The 16,362-nt window shown below is 43.8% G+C and overlaps 1 protein-coding gene across 2 annotated transcripts in view; it reads left to right on the top strand.

Annotated features, from left to right (window-relative positions):
• Bmper (BMP binding endothelial regulator) overlaps positions 1-16,362 on the top strand; it is a 260,359-nt gene that overhangs the window by 136,056 nt on the left and 107,941 nt on the right. For both annotated transcript variants that reach the window (XM_050124920.1, XM_050124919.1), the window contains exons 8-11: positions 3,302-3,411; positions 4,735-4,875; positions 6,838-6,942; positions 10,658-10,703. In XM_050124920.1, the coding sequence (XP_049980877.1) occupies positions 3,302-3,411; positions 4,735-4,875; positions 6,838-6,942; positions 10,658-10,703 (402 nt within the window). The remainder of the gene's footprint in view (positions 1-3,301; positions 3,412-4,734; positions 4,876-6,837; positions 6,943-10,657; positions 10,704-16,362) is intronic.

Genomic DNA, 16,362 nt, shown 5'->3' with positions numbered 1-16,362 from the left:
GTCCTTGGACTTCCCACAGGGCAGAGAACCCTGATTGCTTTTTGGGCTGACGAGGGAGGGGTACTTGATTGGGGGAGGGGGAGGGAAAGGGGAGGCGGTGGTGGGGAAGAGACAGAAATCTTTAATAAATAAATTAAAAAAATATTTCTTAACTATTTGTGTATCATCATTTGAGAACTCTCTTTGTAGTTTCTTGCCCGTTTCTGTAATTGAGGTGTTTGGTTTCTTGATGTTAAAGTTTTTGAGTTACTTGTATTATTGTAGATATTAACCCTTTGTCAGATGTATAGCTGGAAAAGATTTCTTCCCATCCTTTGGACTGCGTCTTCCCACATGTGAAGGGATTTGCTGGATATCAACAACAATAGAAATGACAAAATCAGGTGAAGGGAAAAATTAAAAAGGAAAATTAAAATTTCCTAGAAGTGAATAGAAATACAAACACAATATGCCGAAATCTATGGGACACGATTTATTCATTTATTATCTATCTATCTATCTATCTATCTATCTATCTATCTATCTATCTATCTATCTGTTTGATTTTAGTAATTGTCTACATTTTGCCAAAACCATTCGTGGTCAGTTGTGAGATACTTGAAGTACATATAGATAAAGTATGGAAAAGAACATCCAGGTCATAATTTTAGAAAATACTGACCTGGAGTCTAGTTTTATTTTGTTTCTTCAAAGACAGAAGCATATCTCTGACGAACTGATAAAGAGAATAATGTTCAATTTTTGAAAAATTACCAACATCATTGTTGTCATGAATATTTTTAAAAGTGGCTCCAGATGTTTCTTGTACTATAATGTTCTAAATCTAAGATGTGTTTTGGCAGTAGTAATTATAATGGGCTGGGGCAATCCATGTGATTTTAGCTAAGGGTTTTCTGATGCTTCAGAATGACACCCTGGGGGCGTTAGAGGAGTACTTCAGGAAGGGATGAATTTTATATTTTTCTGGAAGTTAGAGAGCCTCAAAATGTGGTTGGGCACATAAGAATTTGCCTCTGTTGACTGGGATGTTAATAATGGCTTCAGGCTAGGGAGATATCTCAGTGGGCAGCAGTGTTTGTCGTGCAAGTATGGGGACCATAGTTTAGATCCTCAGAACTCAGGGGGTAGCAGATTGACTTTGTGGATAGTTTGCAATCCCATCTTCATGGGATTAGAGAGAGGGGACTCTTAAAAGTAATTATCTACACTAACCTAATCAGTGATCTGGATACAACCGAGAGACCATACCTTAACATATAAAATAGATAGAAATTGAGAAATGCACCTAATATCATCAACCTGTAACACTCACATACATGCCTACACACACACACACCGACAACATACATGACTACTACACACACAAGTATACAAGCCAAGCCAAACAATGATATTGCTAAATTTTTCTAACCATGGGCTAGTCTTTGGTTATATACTTTCACATTATCATTGCAGGTAGAGGCGATAATACAAGGCAATGGCTTTATTGATGATCATACCCAAGGTCATGAAGGGATCTATAGATGGGATCCGACACACGTAGCTCACTGTTATCCTCTGATGTCTGGCCAGTTTCCTCCTCATTATGAGACCTAATTAATTTAATGCTGGGCTCTGTACCCTTGACCTTCCATAGGAAGAGAATAGTTTTCCTTAACTCCTATTGGTGATATTTCTGACAACTGTATTTGTAAGAATAACATTTGGTATGCATGTAGCAATTCTAGGTCTACTGATGAAGATTCCATTGGGCTTACTGAGGATGAATGCTAATATTTCTTAAAAAGAAAGAGAAATGTAGTTATAAATTTGTTCTGTGAACATGAATTTTTAGTTTCTTAACTTAGTCTTTAATTAAAGAAACAAATCAGGTCGAAGATGGTTCCATGTTGTCTTAGGAGCAGAAACTCAAGTGCTGAAAGAAATAAATCAGATCATATTCTTTTTTGGCCTAGTGTGCTGGCTCCTTGCTCACCAGTCCAGTCCTCACAGAAGCTGGATATGGCATATGTAATTGGAGTCGCCCTGTGTGTCCCTTGAATTAACTTCCCCTTTTATGCCTTTGTGTAATTTCTTCAGTGATCTTATGTGTTGATCTGTTTAGCCAGTTATAGTAAATTGTCTTTGGCTAGGTCACTTTCAGACACCAGTAATGCACTTCTGGAGCCTGCGAAGCCCAATGTCAAGCTTCCTACAGATTCTTTGAGCTTTTTCTTCGTAGCTCCTAGAAGTTTCTGTTGCTTTTCTTCAGATGGTGGGAGGAACAAGGATTGTTCCTTGGGTCTGTTACATAAAGACATTTTAGCCATAAAGAGCCACTGCCACCCCCACCAACTTGCGCTAATCACCTCTCAAAGCTCTCACCTCTTAATATGATGGCTCAGTGCTTAGGTTTCAGTGCATGAGTTTTGTGGGAACACAAACCATTTAGACCACAACATATGCTATTTCATGATAATCCTGAGGGCATCTTGATTCTTTCTAGCTACAGCCTCCCTCGCACTAATTCTGCTTGAGGAGATCATGTTACTGCTTATCTAAGAGGCAGCAGAATCAGGCACAATTTCTAGAACTCACCGTGTTGTGCTGAAATAATCTTAACTCTGTGTAATCTCCACAAGGCAGCATATGTCCACTATGGTAAACAGATAGTGTGTTGAATGTGCAAAATTCTCCGTGGAATCAAACTTTTATACTGTTGAAATAGGAGCAGCGGGGCTGCGTCCCCAGCACCCTGGCCGCCTGCTAGCTCATGCCTGAAATAACAACACACAAAATGTATTCAATTAAACACTGCTTGGCCCATGAACTCTAGCCCTTACAGGCTAATTCTCTCACCTGGACTAGCCCATTTCTAATGATGTGTGTAAGCACCCCAAGGTGCGCTTGCCAGGAAGATTCTAGCCTCCGTCCATCCTGGGTCGGAGCTGCCTGGGAGAGCGGAGCCTGGCTTCTCTGCTCCAGAGAGCAGAGCTGTTGGGTCTGACCTCACTTCCTCTTCCTCCCAGAATTCTATTCTGTTTACTCCACCCACCTATGTTCTAACCAATAAAATGGGCCAAGCCAGTTTCTTTATTAGCCAATGACCTTCCTCCATCATTATACAATGGCTTTTCCCATTGGTAATTCTTGGGGACCTCCTGGTGTATCTGATCTAAGGATCTATTTTGTACATCACCTTTACCTGGTCACGCGAGACTGTCCCGCAGCCCTGTGATGTAATTCCTATTGAGGAGATGTATAATGGGATATGTCTGGTTTCTGTCTTGCTTACTTTGTGCTTAATCTTGTTTTTCTATAGGTCAGAGGAAAGTATTTGACCTTCCTTTTGGGAGCTGCCTGTTTCGTAGTGATGTTTATGACAATGTATCTTCTTTTCTCTATGATAACTGCACAGTATGCACGTGCAAGGTAAGGGGGCTTTAAGAGGCCGTGGCACTACCCAATGAGCTCAGATTACATTGGAATCATAGGCAAATGTAGGTATTTTATTCATCGGGGGAATCATTGTTGATTTTGTTTGAAGAATATAATCATACTCGGTGTTTTAGAGATGATCTGGAGGCTGTCCTAAACATCTCCTTGTGAACTTGGGCTCCAAACCCACGACTTCATATCCATCCAGAAATCTCATAGGCCACAGTTTTCTCTTGGAAACTGAAACTGAATTTTTGCTGAAACATGTGGCCTTCCCAATTCTCTTGCTTGAGGGACAGCCTCCCAGCCCACAGATGGGAGCTAGTTATGCTAGCATGTACATCCCTTTGGGTCTCAAGGAATCTTTGAGACACAATCAGGCAGTGTGTCCCAGTATTCTAGCCAGAATACTAGAATGAATACTTTTCCTGAAAATGGTGGGCTTTTCACAGTCTCAGTTTGTAGACATCTTTTGGAAGTGGATACTTAAAGGGACAGTCATGTCTTAATTGTTATTCCGTAGCTGTGAAAATACACCATGACTAAGGCAGCTCTTATATAAGCATTTAATTTCAGACTTGCTTACAATTTCAGAGGGTGAGTCCACTGTCATCACAGTGGGAAGCAGAAAGACATGGGGTTGGAGCAGTAGTTGAGAGCCTTACAAAATAATCTTCGGGTAGTGATGGCAGGGAACTGGGCCTGGCAGGACTTTTTAAACATCAAAGTCCACCCCCACCAGTCACATAATTCCTCCAACAAGACCACACCACCTACCTAACCCTTCTGATTTTTCTCAATCAGCTTATCAACTGAGAACTAAAAATGCAAATATGAGTCTTGGATGTCCTCACTCAAGCCACCAAAGGTGGCCTGCATTTATTGTGATACCCCGTATCTCTTTCTGTCTATGGAGCTTCCCTCTCCAAGAAGCCTCAAACCGTGCTCCTCCTAATTTCCAAGGAAGGTACAAGAAGCCTGAACAAGCTCTATTTATGGATAGAGTGAAAGAAGGGCAGGAAGAAGGAATTGTGTTGGCCATAGTGATCTGGGATTTCTTCCACTGAGCAAGAACATTGAGCATGAAGTTATAGGCCAGTAGAAGCAAGACCGGGAGTGTGCCACACCCTCGTCTGCTACAGGTGTTAGTCCAGAAACATGTTTTGAAGTGGAGGAAATGTTTATTGCACCACAGGAAAGCATTGGGCTAAGAGAGTGCAAGGTGGAGCCGCTGAGGGTTGTTAAAGGAGGGCCGAGGAGGATGCCTAGGAGGGGTAAAAGTCATTTTTAATTCCTAGTCTGCCTTTGGGTCTCCAGGACTCTACAATGGTGTGTAAGAAGAAGTGCTCCCAGCCTGGAGTCTGTGACAACAATGGGGATGCCTGTTGTGAAGAGTGTCTCCTGCGAGTGCCCCCAGACGATGGCAAAGTGTGCAAGTTTGGTAGCAAGATTTTCAGGGTATGTATGTGATAGACCGTTACAAGTGTTGTGAGCTGTGCGAGCCATTATCCTATAATGGCCATTAAAAGGTTCCAGACATAATGCAGATTAGAGTTTTATTTCATTTATACATTTAAAAATACACACATATATTTAATATATTAATTTGTACATGTATGTGATTACATATGTATATATATATATATATATATATGTTAAAAACAAGGATTTGAAAGATTCCAAATGCATCAATGTTATTACTCTTTCTATATGTGATCAGTCACTGTCTGAAACTCAGCTGAGCAAGCCACGTGGCTGGTGTGGCTATAGGGCCTAATTGACAGAGAGCATTTTATTCACTTGGGGATGCTCAGTACACATTGTCTGGCCAGATCCTGAGGGATCTGTGATTAATTGGGTCCTTTCAGCAGCATTCTACAGATTCCTAATACAAATGGCTTGCGTCGAGGTGTTCAGATGCTGCTGCTTACCATGTAAGTGGCCAGCGTAGGTTTGAGAGTCCAACCCCTGGTACTCAAAGGTTTGCCTGCCCAGAGTGTGTTCTACATGGTTTTCTGGTGATCGTAAGTGGGATAGTAACCATTTCACTTCAACAAGTAGGTGTCCTCTTAGTTCAGACTGTCTCCCCTCTCTTAGATATGTTTTCCTTGAGGATGAAAGAGAGATTCTGTATAAAGACACACCTGATGACAGCCATGAGCCTGTAGACCTTTAACAGCATGTCAGATGTGGAGGCTTCCTCAAGGCTTCCTTTCCACTGACGTGGTTGAAGAGAGGGCTGGATTCTTAGGGACCACATTAAGCCTGTAGGAGGGGTCATATAACAAGTTTTCAGAGACACTTATGTAATATCCTCTTTATTCAAAGTCATCACTTTCCCCTAGAGCTCCAAGATAAAATAGATTCCTCTCTTGATAGTGCTTTAGATAAAAACTTTCTAGTCACTTTATAAAAATGTTTCTCTTAGTGCCTGGGGTTTAAAGTACTTTACAGAGATTGTAAGCCCTGGGAATATTTGCTCATAGAACACTCATAAGTTCAACAGCCTATTAAGGCAGATCCAGTGAGTTCTGTCTCACCTGAAAGGAAGCAAACTATGGGCAGTCCTTAAAATGGCTTCAAAAATTGAGAAACAAGAGGTTGGGGTTGCACCAAAGATCTTGAACCCACGGGCATGGAAAGGAACCCCCCTTTTGTCTTTAGATCTGCCTGTTGTCTGATCTTCCCAACCTCAGTACAGTATGTCCCTGCCTGATGGGTTCTGGCTCAGACCCGGATAACGGCACCCTATAAAGCCAATGAGTCCAATACATTGACCAAGCAGCCTTGTAGCTGAGCAAGAGTTTAGTCTCAGAAATGCTTCCCCAAATGGCATCCTACGTCTTCAGAGGAGAGTGCCAGCCAGGCAGTGTACAAGCTATGCATGTCTCCAGGGCTTCTCTGTCTGGGCTCCGTGATTTCAGATGACTGCCACGCAGGTATCTGCCTAGCCACTGGGAACTGTTTGATATCCTCTGTTTTTTTTCAAGTCCTGGGTGGCTCAGCGGTATGGCACAGCTGGGTTTGGCTCACATTACCATATGTAAAAGCCTTAATGAACTGTGCTGCCCAAGATAGGAAATATTTCACTCTTACTAAACAGAGGAATATTTTTATTCATGCATTGTGAGTGAAAATTTATACTTCCTCATCTTCCAGGGTGAAAGTAGAAAACACATGAGGGGTGAGATGCAAACACAGCGTGGTTAGATACAGAGAATCCTCCGTACTTTAGAGCAAGATCCTACCACCCCAGTTTGATTACCTATAGACCTATAGATGCCCCAGAGTCACTTGGGCTAGCTAAACTGTGTGATTCGGGCAGGGTAGGCCTGCTCTTCTCAATTGGGAAGCCACAATCCACTGACTCAGCTCCTGTGGTCTCCGCCTGATAGCAGAATCCTGTGTTGTGTCCCGCAGGATGGGGAGATGTGGTCCTCCGTCAACTGTAGCATCTGCGCTTGTGTGAAGGGGAAGACAGAGTGTCGCAAGAAGCAGTGTGTTCCTGTCAGTAGCTGCCCACAGGTATGCTGGGAATTCAGCTTTACTTTCACGTTACCTTCGGAAATGCACACACGGCCCACGCCTTTTTCTAAAAAGACAGTCAGGCACTTCAGAGGCTGACATAGACCCCAGTAGCTGAAGCCTCTTGTGTAGCTTGCTATTCCTTCTTGCTATCCCCACCTGGGAGTCTAGCCTTGTGTGACAAAACTCTTTCCCAGTTCACGCTGCAGTCTTCCTACTCTTGATTGACTTCTCATCCGTCTATGTAAACCCTTCTCCCACTCTCTCTGCCTAGACCTTGTCTTTCTGTTGTTGGATTTTCTATTTAACATTATAACTACATTTTGCTTCTCTTTCTTTGCTTTTCTCTGAGATCTCAGCTTTCTTCTCATAGCCATGGTAATATGTGGTTGTTTAATAGTAAATTCCCCAGGAGGATTGCCTTGCCTTGCAGAAGCCCCAACTCTTTTGCGAAAAATTCTTCTCTGGCCCTGGCCTCCATTGTAGCCGCACATGGAAATAGCATCCTTATGGAAATAGCTCTTTTCAAAAGCCCACAGCCCAGAGGCTTGAATAAAGCCACCATTATCTTTGAAGCGTGGGCTCCATTGAATTCACCTCAGCAACTCGAAACCTTTCAAGGCTTTGTGCATTTTGGGAAAATGTCAAACCTATTCAGTACCTTGCAGTGAATGAAGAAAACATATCCATATATTCAGAACATGTCCGCTAGTCTCCATTATAGAAAGCTTTTAATTTTATTCACATCTGTTATTATTATAAACAAAAAGTTGCTGTTTTTACTTGAGTGCCAAATGAGGCACAAAAAAACAACAGCTGTTGCCATTGCACAACTGAATTGGGAGAGGGGAGGAGACAAGGGTAAAAAAAAAAACTCCCCTAATTAGTCCTGCTTTAAAAAGCCTCAGACATAAAACTGAAAACTTCCCATAAAAGAAAAAAAAAAGTAGGTACAATAAGCAGACTTGAACATGGACCGCTTATAAATATTCATTGGGAAAAATGGAATCCCATCATTTCTGCCAGTCCTCGGGGAACCTCGCTGCTAATGAACTCTCCCGGCACATGGTAGTAATAATGGGCTTCCTTATTCTACAAGACAAAACTGGGGAGCAGCGCCAAGCTGGTGGCTCGCGTAACTCGCCTGAGCAGGCCACTGTGGCGTTTCCAGCTTGACGCCAGCTCTGCCGCTCCTTCGCTCCTAGCTGGGTCCGTGGTGTCTGCTGGGAAACAGTTCTCTTGCCTGTGTCTGTCTCCCTAGTGATCACACTGTGTGTTCCACACTCAGGCCCGGGACGTCCATCCCGCCCAGGAAAGCCTTTGCCCAGCCCGTCCGTCCCCCGCTGCAATTAATGCCAGTACCCTGGCGTGACTGCAGCCTCCAGAACCAGCTTTTAGTTTTTAGGCATCCTTCCAACCTGCCTTCCCCTTCACACTTTTCCTTCTCAGAGCCAGCACGAAATCTTTGGAGATCGGTTAGCTCTACCTTGAAGCCCTTTTAGAAAGAAAACTAAACAGTAATTTCACCTTCCCATCATTGACTCGGGAAGTTTTTAAAAAAGAATACTAAAATTAAAATCCTGGAAAGAGTCTGTGTTGGCTTCTACATCCTTTTTGGGTACCACACCTTTTCTTTTTTCTTTTTTTTTCAGAAGGGGGTTGTGGTTGTATTCCCTCTGCATCCTCCTACGTAATTTCCAAGGCTCTGGGAGTCCCGCTGGGGATGGGTGAGCCCATCAGCTCCCTTTCTCCTAAATATCATCCTTGTATATTGAGTTTTTTTCCTGTGGTCACAGAAGCATCCTCACTCCCCCAAGACTTCTCTGCCAAAGTAGGCTCTGACTAGAATCTTCTTCCAGATGAGGCTACAGTGTGTGCAGTTTCCAGCTCATGACACACAGCCCGGCTCTCTGACCTTCCAGTGTGTGCTTTATTCTCTTCCCACTAATTTACTAACAGGACCAGCTCTACTTTCATTTGCTGAACAAGGGAAACGGTAGTATCCACTGAGATACAGATGTACAGAATTGCTCGGTCACACTTGTATAGAAACCTGGCTTTAAACCCTCAATTCCAGTGGGGGCAGAGTGCTTCGGACCAGCTTCTGCAGAGACCCCTCCATGGGAATGGGATGGTCTTCTTTGACTCTGTCTTTGAGAAGTTAAATGAGATTCCCTATGGTCATGGTTCTCCACCTCACGGTTGTGATCCCTTTGGGGGGGGTCGAATGACTCTGTCACAAATGTTGCATACCAGATATTTATATTATAATTTATAACAGTAGAAAATTTGTTATGAAGTAGCAATGAAAATAATTTTATGGTTGGGGGCTAGCACAGCCTGAGCAACCATATTAAAGGGTTGCAGCATTTGCAAGGCCGAACCACTGCCCTTTGGCATTATGGAGTCTAATGTGCCATCACAGGCTTTCGTTCTTCAGTAGCAAAATGTCATCTGAAAAGCCAATGGATTGCTTACTTTGAAAATAATCCAACCTGCTTTGCACAGCCCTCGCCGGTACTGAATGAGCAGAGCGGAGCTGTAGGTCTCTGTTCTGGGTCTTGGGCCACCTTTTGGTGCTCTTTGCTTCCTTGTTCTCTGTCAAAAGGGATGAAATCATCCCCACTCTGAGTGTGGCTGTGAATTTCAAATGAGGTGAAACATGGGGCACAAACAGCAGCCTGTACTGAATGCAGGCAATAATTAATGTCTCGAAGAACTGTGGCATCAAAATCTGGTAAAAGAATGTAGCTTGTGGTGCCCCTGAAATGAAGTTTACGTTTTGTTTCTAGCACCCTCGTGTCGCATGGCAGCAGCTTCTTCACCTACGGAAGGTGATATACTCAGCTCAGGAAGGTTTTGCATTGTTTAGTAACCATTGACTATCATATCATTGAGCCTTAAAGCAGTAGCTCATTAAATCCTCACAAGCAGTCCAAGGTCACATGACTGAGTAGTTCCTTGGATGTTAATCTGCTTCCACATTATCATGGAGTCAGAGATTAGAAAAGGCCATCTTCTGACATGGTCTGCAGAGTATGGTTCCTTCTTTAAATGTCAGGCTTTAGAAGAAGCGGAAAGGCATTTGACTAGGAACTTGCACTGCATTTTCAGAGCAGCGATAGAAACTTACTCCCTACTACAGAACTCTCTGCTGCTTCACTGGCTTTGATGATAGAGCAGTGAGTTAGTATGGATGATGTTACAGAGGAAGAAGCCAGGCTGAGTTCGGTCTGCAGTGCCCTGTATCCAGAGGATGCCTGCATCCCGAGCTTGGATTGCAGCATCCAGGGGAGCTAGCTGAGCACAGCAGGAAGAAGGCTGTGCTAGCGTGGACAGAGTGGTCGTGGTGCCCATTTGTGTGTGAATGCACTTGACCTCTACAGGGCTTGATTTGGCGATCAGTGAGGAAGTTGTGTCCAGGCTGTCTCCATCTTCCTTCCATGTGAGAAAAATCACACCGTACTTTGAGGTATCCTGTTTCGTAAAGGATAAAAACAGGAAAGGTTTTTGGAATGATTTTGCTGCCCTGGGAACCTGATGCTTGAAACTTCATTTGTCACTGCCGTCATCACCATCAAGTTCAAGGACAATCTGGGCTGATGTTGTTTAGGATTTTAAATGCTGCTATTAGATTTTTGAAAAAAGATTTATCCCAACGGACCATTTCTTAACATTAAACTCTGGTGTTTCTTTTTTCCCCCTTCTTGACCAGGGTAAGATTCTCAACAGGAAAGGATGCTGTCCCATTTGCACTGAAAGTAAGTTCATTCTTTGGAAAAAAAAATGTGCTCTATTTGTTTGATATTTTTTGATGAATAGGAAAACCTGTTGTGAGTCTTCTGTAGACTCAATTCTGTAGGTATGAGATGGACGTGTCCACCTCCCCATAGACACCCGGAATCAGCTGTTGCCCTTTCACAGACACTGGAGTGTGGATATCTCCATCAGAATCTGCTGTCAGGAGAGCTCGGGAGACAAGTGGTTAGATGGAGTTTTAAAGGACAGATAAATTAATGCACATTTGAAATGGCTAACAGCATTTTCAGTCCTGGGGCTAGGATAATGATGCCCGGCAAAGCCAGACATCCGTAATCGCTCAGGGATTCACTCCTTCTCTTTATACCACCAAACAACTGCCCTTCTTCTTCCCTCCCCCATCCCCGTCATCCTTTCTCCCGGGCACTTCTGATGTGGTTTTCATCCTGACACTTTTAGCTGAGTTCTTGAAGGGTCTCTCTAACAGTCTTGAATTTTGCGAGCCGTCTGCTGTTGTTCTGTTAATCTCCGGGGCAGAACACGGCGCTGGGTTTCACATCAGCCCCGTACGGGGACTTCTGCTTACCTCTATCAGGAAATCACTGTGTTAGTCCCGAAATACACCTGGCTTCGAGACAGCTTCCTGAAGCATGCTATTGAAATAGTGGTGTTAGACATACATTGTTATTTTTGATGCATGGGGGCAGCATTAGCAGAGTCAGGAAGTTGATTAGAAACTGTTTTATGAGTCAGTCAGGCTGACAGAAGTGGACTTTCGTGCTGTTGAAAGCAACTTTGCTATGGCAACAGGTTTGTTCTTTTATTTATCTGAAACCAGGGTTTATATTGCTCCTGGTTTTCCCTCCTTTGACTATTTCATGTCATATACATAAATATGTGTCGTTTTGTATCTATATGAAATTATACATGGGAAACTGCTATATGTTAATATATTATATGTTAATGCTCATGTCTATATTACCCATGTCTAATAGATACTATTGGCTTAAAAATAGAGAGCCATGAAATTGTACAATGGATGAAGCTGTTTATTGAATTAGCAAAAAATAAATTATAGATTTAATAAAAGACCTTTCCTTTGAAGATAATGAAATCATAAACTAGCTCAAAGGAGGTTGATGATGCATGACAGCTAATTCAGAAATTAATGCAGAAAGGAGAAGCAGCGATGGTTGACACACAGGTGATTCAGAAGCGTGTGCCTGGACTGTTCCCCTGAGTCGTCATCCAGACACTCCTTACGTCTCAGCCTGGACTGTTCCCCGTAGTCCTCGTCCAGAGACTCTATGTGTGGCTGGTTCAGAGGCCGCATCAGCTCCATTTCCTTCTGTATGAGCAATCTCCAGGGTGCCCTGATAGCATTTTCCTCTGTAACCACGTCAATGGATTTGTTTGCATTCCTCTGTAGACAATGAAGCAGAGAGAGACTATGGAGGAGAGGCAGGCCTCCCCGGGCCTTCTGATATTTTGCAGGTCATCTCTTCTGTTTGCATGACACACATGTGCACGTTTCCCAGTTACCTGGTTATCAGCCTCACAAGAGCATGGATTTAAGCCAAGTGGTATGGCGCATGCCTTTAATTTTGGGAGGCAGAGACAGGCAGCTCTCTGTAAGTTTGAGGTCAGCCTGGTCTACACAGCAAGTTCCAGGACAGCTAGGACTGTTACACAAAGAAATCCTATTGGGGGGCGGGGGGTGGAAGGGGGGAAGAACATGAATTTTACACAGAAACAGAAACAAAGCAAATTTGGAACTCCCCTAATTTCTAAGTGTCACAATGGCGAGATTAGTGACATTTTTTGCAAGTAAAGCTAGATTTTATTAGTTTATCCATTGCAATCTGGCCTCTCCGTATCTAGAAGTCTGGTGACTTAAAGAGAAATAAAAAGGGGAAAAGAGAAGACAAAGGAAGAGAATTTGTAAGCAGTCATATGGAGGGCTGTCTTGTGGGAAGTATCTGCTGATCCGTCCCTCCCATCACCCGGGGAGACAACTAGAGAAAGCCACCCAGCTGGAGGGGCATTGGGAGGCCACCCGCTGCACCTGCACCTGCAGGTCAGAGCTGGAAGGATGCAGGCACGCAGTTCTCGGCCCAAGTCTGGATTATATCATCAGATGGCTATTTCTCAATTTCCCCTAGTGTTCTTTCCATCTGTTCCCCTCGCTTGCTCTCCAGCAGTTCTCCGTCCCTGCTGTAAAACTCATTCTCCTCGGCGAGACTCATTTGCTCAGATTCACTTAAGACGTGGGATAGCCTCCAGCTTTTTAGGTGATGCCCAGCTTTCCATACCGCATCCAGGTAGACTTTTCCTGATGTCCCTTAGCTACGGCCTGAAGACCTCCTACTTTGAAATTCCGTTGTTATTATAGCCAAGATCTGGAACAAACCTTTGGGCCCATTCTTTCCTTGTCTTATTAGTTACAAAACCCCTTCTGGCATACAGGTTTCTAGAGGGAGAAACCTAGGCCAAAATGTCAAGCCAAGGCCAGTGTTTTCTAGAAGATGCCAGGGTTTTCAGCCTTTGTTTTACTGAGAGTTTCCCCATCTGTATCATGAAGGGCCATGTCTGCTTGTTTGGGGTTTTTGTCCCTCCCAGTACCCCACAACTGTTTAGCCCTAAAGAAATTCATACATAGGTCTTCATAAATTTTAAGCTGATTGGGCTGTTAGCTCTAGCCTCTCACTGGCTAACTCTCACATCTTGATTAACCCATTTTTATGATCTATGTTAGCCATGTGGCTCAGTACCTTTTTCAGTGAGGCAGATCACATCCTGCTGCTTCGGTGGTCTGGGCAGGAGTGGAAGGAATCAGCTTGCTCCTTCCCAGAATTCTCTTGTTCTCATTAAATCATTTCTACTTCCGGTCTGGTTTTCCTGCCTATATTTCCTGCCTGGCCAATTAGCATTTATTTATAACATGATTGACAGAATATAGACAATTCTCCTGCACCACCCATTGGCTTTGTTTTAGGAATGTCCTGTGCATTGCAGAGTATTTAACTGTAACCCTTCCCTCTAAGTGACAGGCATCTCTAGACATTGTCAAATGCTCCTTGGGCCCTTCTAGCCTAAAATCAAAAGGCCAGGGCCTCTGGGTTTATTGATTATGTTTTTACATGTTAACTCTCTGAGCTTACAAGTCATTGTGAAGACAACCTGGTTGCTTAAAAAATGCTGCCATTGCTTTCCATTGCTTGGAAGGGGGAGATAAAATGCAGGCTACAGCAGACAGCCTGCGTAAGCTTGTTTCTGTCTTTACTGTATAGGATTGGACTTATATTGTGAATTATTCAACATATTATTCAACATATATGTTTTCCTTTTATTCTGTGCTGTAAGGAGGCAAGACTGTATACCTCCATAAATGCATGCATACATACATACGTATATGAAGTTGATTACAGCCCTCAGATACTCAAGGTTGCATGTTGATCATAGATATTAAGTGAAGAATGGGCTGTTCTCAGCAGTGGTGGCACCGCTTGGACTCTCACTAAAATCCTGAGTTTCTTCCTGCTTGGTCTTGTCTTGGTCTTAGTAGAAGTTGAGATCTTTTTTTTTCCTCCAGAAAAGAGGGAACACATGTTTCACAGGCCTTCTCCGCATGAGTCAGTAACCACGCAAGTTTATTGTTATGTAGGTAGGAAGCAGTCACAAGGGCAGGAAGCCATCCATGTCCTTCATATCAGAACAATGGGTAAGGTTGGTCTGAAGAGGCGCTGGGGTTCTACTCACATGGGGAGTCCTCTTAGAATTAGACCCCAGGGCAGTCTAAAGAGCATGCATAGTCGCCTCTTAATAACTCACCCGACACACACTGCTCTCCTTCCCAACAGAAAGGACTGAATTTGGTTTGGATGATTTACTTAAATTAAAATATTTGAAGTGAGCTAAACAAACTCCATAAAACTTTTGGCAAAAGCACTTTCTTGCCAAGGTATGAGGCTGTAGCTGGAAGGCAGTCCCTCTGCTTGGCTGCTTGTCATGTGACCATGAGTTAGGTGCCAGGAAGCATCAGAACCCAGGAGGGCCTCTCTGTTATTCCTTGTAGCGTTTGGTTTATGTGAAATGCTCTTTTATAGTGTGCTGGCAAGTAGTGCGTGGAATCTTGACCTCACCAACCCACAGAGACCAGAATCAGATCAATTCTATGCTGGCAGCAGATCTCTTTCCAAACTTGGAAATAATACTTCAGTGTCAAAGTTTTCACTGATAAGCGAGGTGTGTGGGGGTGGTGGAGGAAGCGGGGGGGGGGCTGAGAGATTGGTTATGAGAGAAGTTAATCTCTTAATCAGGTCAGAGGCATCCACAGGCGTTAGGATATGGTCACCCACCCCCAGGTCTCACACATCACTTAAACCCTTCGCTTACCTCATACTCAGCCCGCGGCACCCCCAACTCAAAATGCAAGCATGTGATTTGTAACACTGAAGCTGGCAAGGTCTACTGAGCACATATGTATGTGTGATTGAAATAGCCTCAGTCTCATAGTCCTTAAGTCACAGGAAATACTGAATTTCGGCAGCTCGGGGTGCCAGGAGGTACATGGTTGCCAGGTGATTCTTTAACCCGACCCCAAGGGGTTAGTTTCTAGCTGTGAAGGTCATTGGGCCCACACTAGCTCATAGTAGGCCCTGTACCCAGCACAGCTTCTTGCAGAATCTGCCTAGCTGGTTTGTTGGCAAGTCTCTCTACCTTAAACCCATTGGATGCCTCATGGCTGTTTATATGCCCCAGTAAACAGAGTGATGTAAGAGGGCAAACAGGTCAACAGTTTCATTTCGTGGGGAGGTGGTAGGGGGGCAGGATGCATGATAAAGAGTGATCTTGGTGCTTTGCATGTATAAAATGTCCACTGACAGAGCCTCTGTACATCAGTAATTCCATGTTTGAACAGGGCTCTTGCCTCTGGGACTCCAGTTCTCTTAGCCCTTGGAGTTTGTCCTCACCTCAGGCAAGCAAGGAAACTGGCCACCAGGCTCAGGAGGCTTGCAGAAGAAGAATCTGCGGTGTTGATTTTAGCCCCGCCAGCGAGGTGTTAAGCTTAGTAGCCACTGAATTTTCTGCTGGTGCTGGTGGAGCTGGCTTTGACACTTTGGAAAGTGAAGCCCCACCTGCCAACAGTGGTCCCGTGGAGAGCCCACACGGAAGAAGTGGTGGGGAAATGAGCTCTTCCTTTGGCTGTGCTTTTCTGTTCTGGGAGACGCTACCACTTTAAAGTGTCTTGCTCCAAATTTGCAGAGTTGAGGAATAATATTGAAGTCATTCTCCATGTCTTGTCAGTTTCTAGGGTGGACTAGGCAGTAATGCTTCTCGCGTACAAACACCCTGTAAAAACAGACAAGGGTGGCATACTGACACGAGGTATAAGGGTTAGTACTTGACAAGTTCTTGGTAATTTAGCGTTGATGAGTAAACTGTGACCACAGTCGTCATCAGTGTCAACATCGCTAGCCAGCAGAACCAGCGATGGCAACGGCGGTAGCCAACATTTGTTTACCATCATCTGCTATGTATCAAAACACTGTCATGGTTGTCCCATTTGATTTCATATTCATCTCATAGCTATTTTTTTTTAGCCAAGTAATGTTATTAGTTGCAGTTTTACAGCCAGGGAACTGAGGCTTAGAGATGTGG

The sequence above is a fragment of the Alexandromys fortis genome, unplaced genomic scaffold (genome assembly GCF_014885135.2).
Source record: "Alexandromys fortis isolate MF-2015 unplaced genomic scaffold, M_Fortis_MF-2015_v1.1 scaffold_204, whole genome shotgun sequence".
Classification (NCBI taxonomy): domain Eukaryota; kingdom Metazoa; phylum Chordata; class Mammalia; order Rodentia; family Cricetidae; genus Alexandromys; species Alexandromys fortis.
This window is presented reverse-complemented; position numbering and strand designations above follow the sequence as displayed.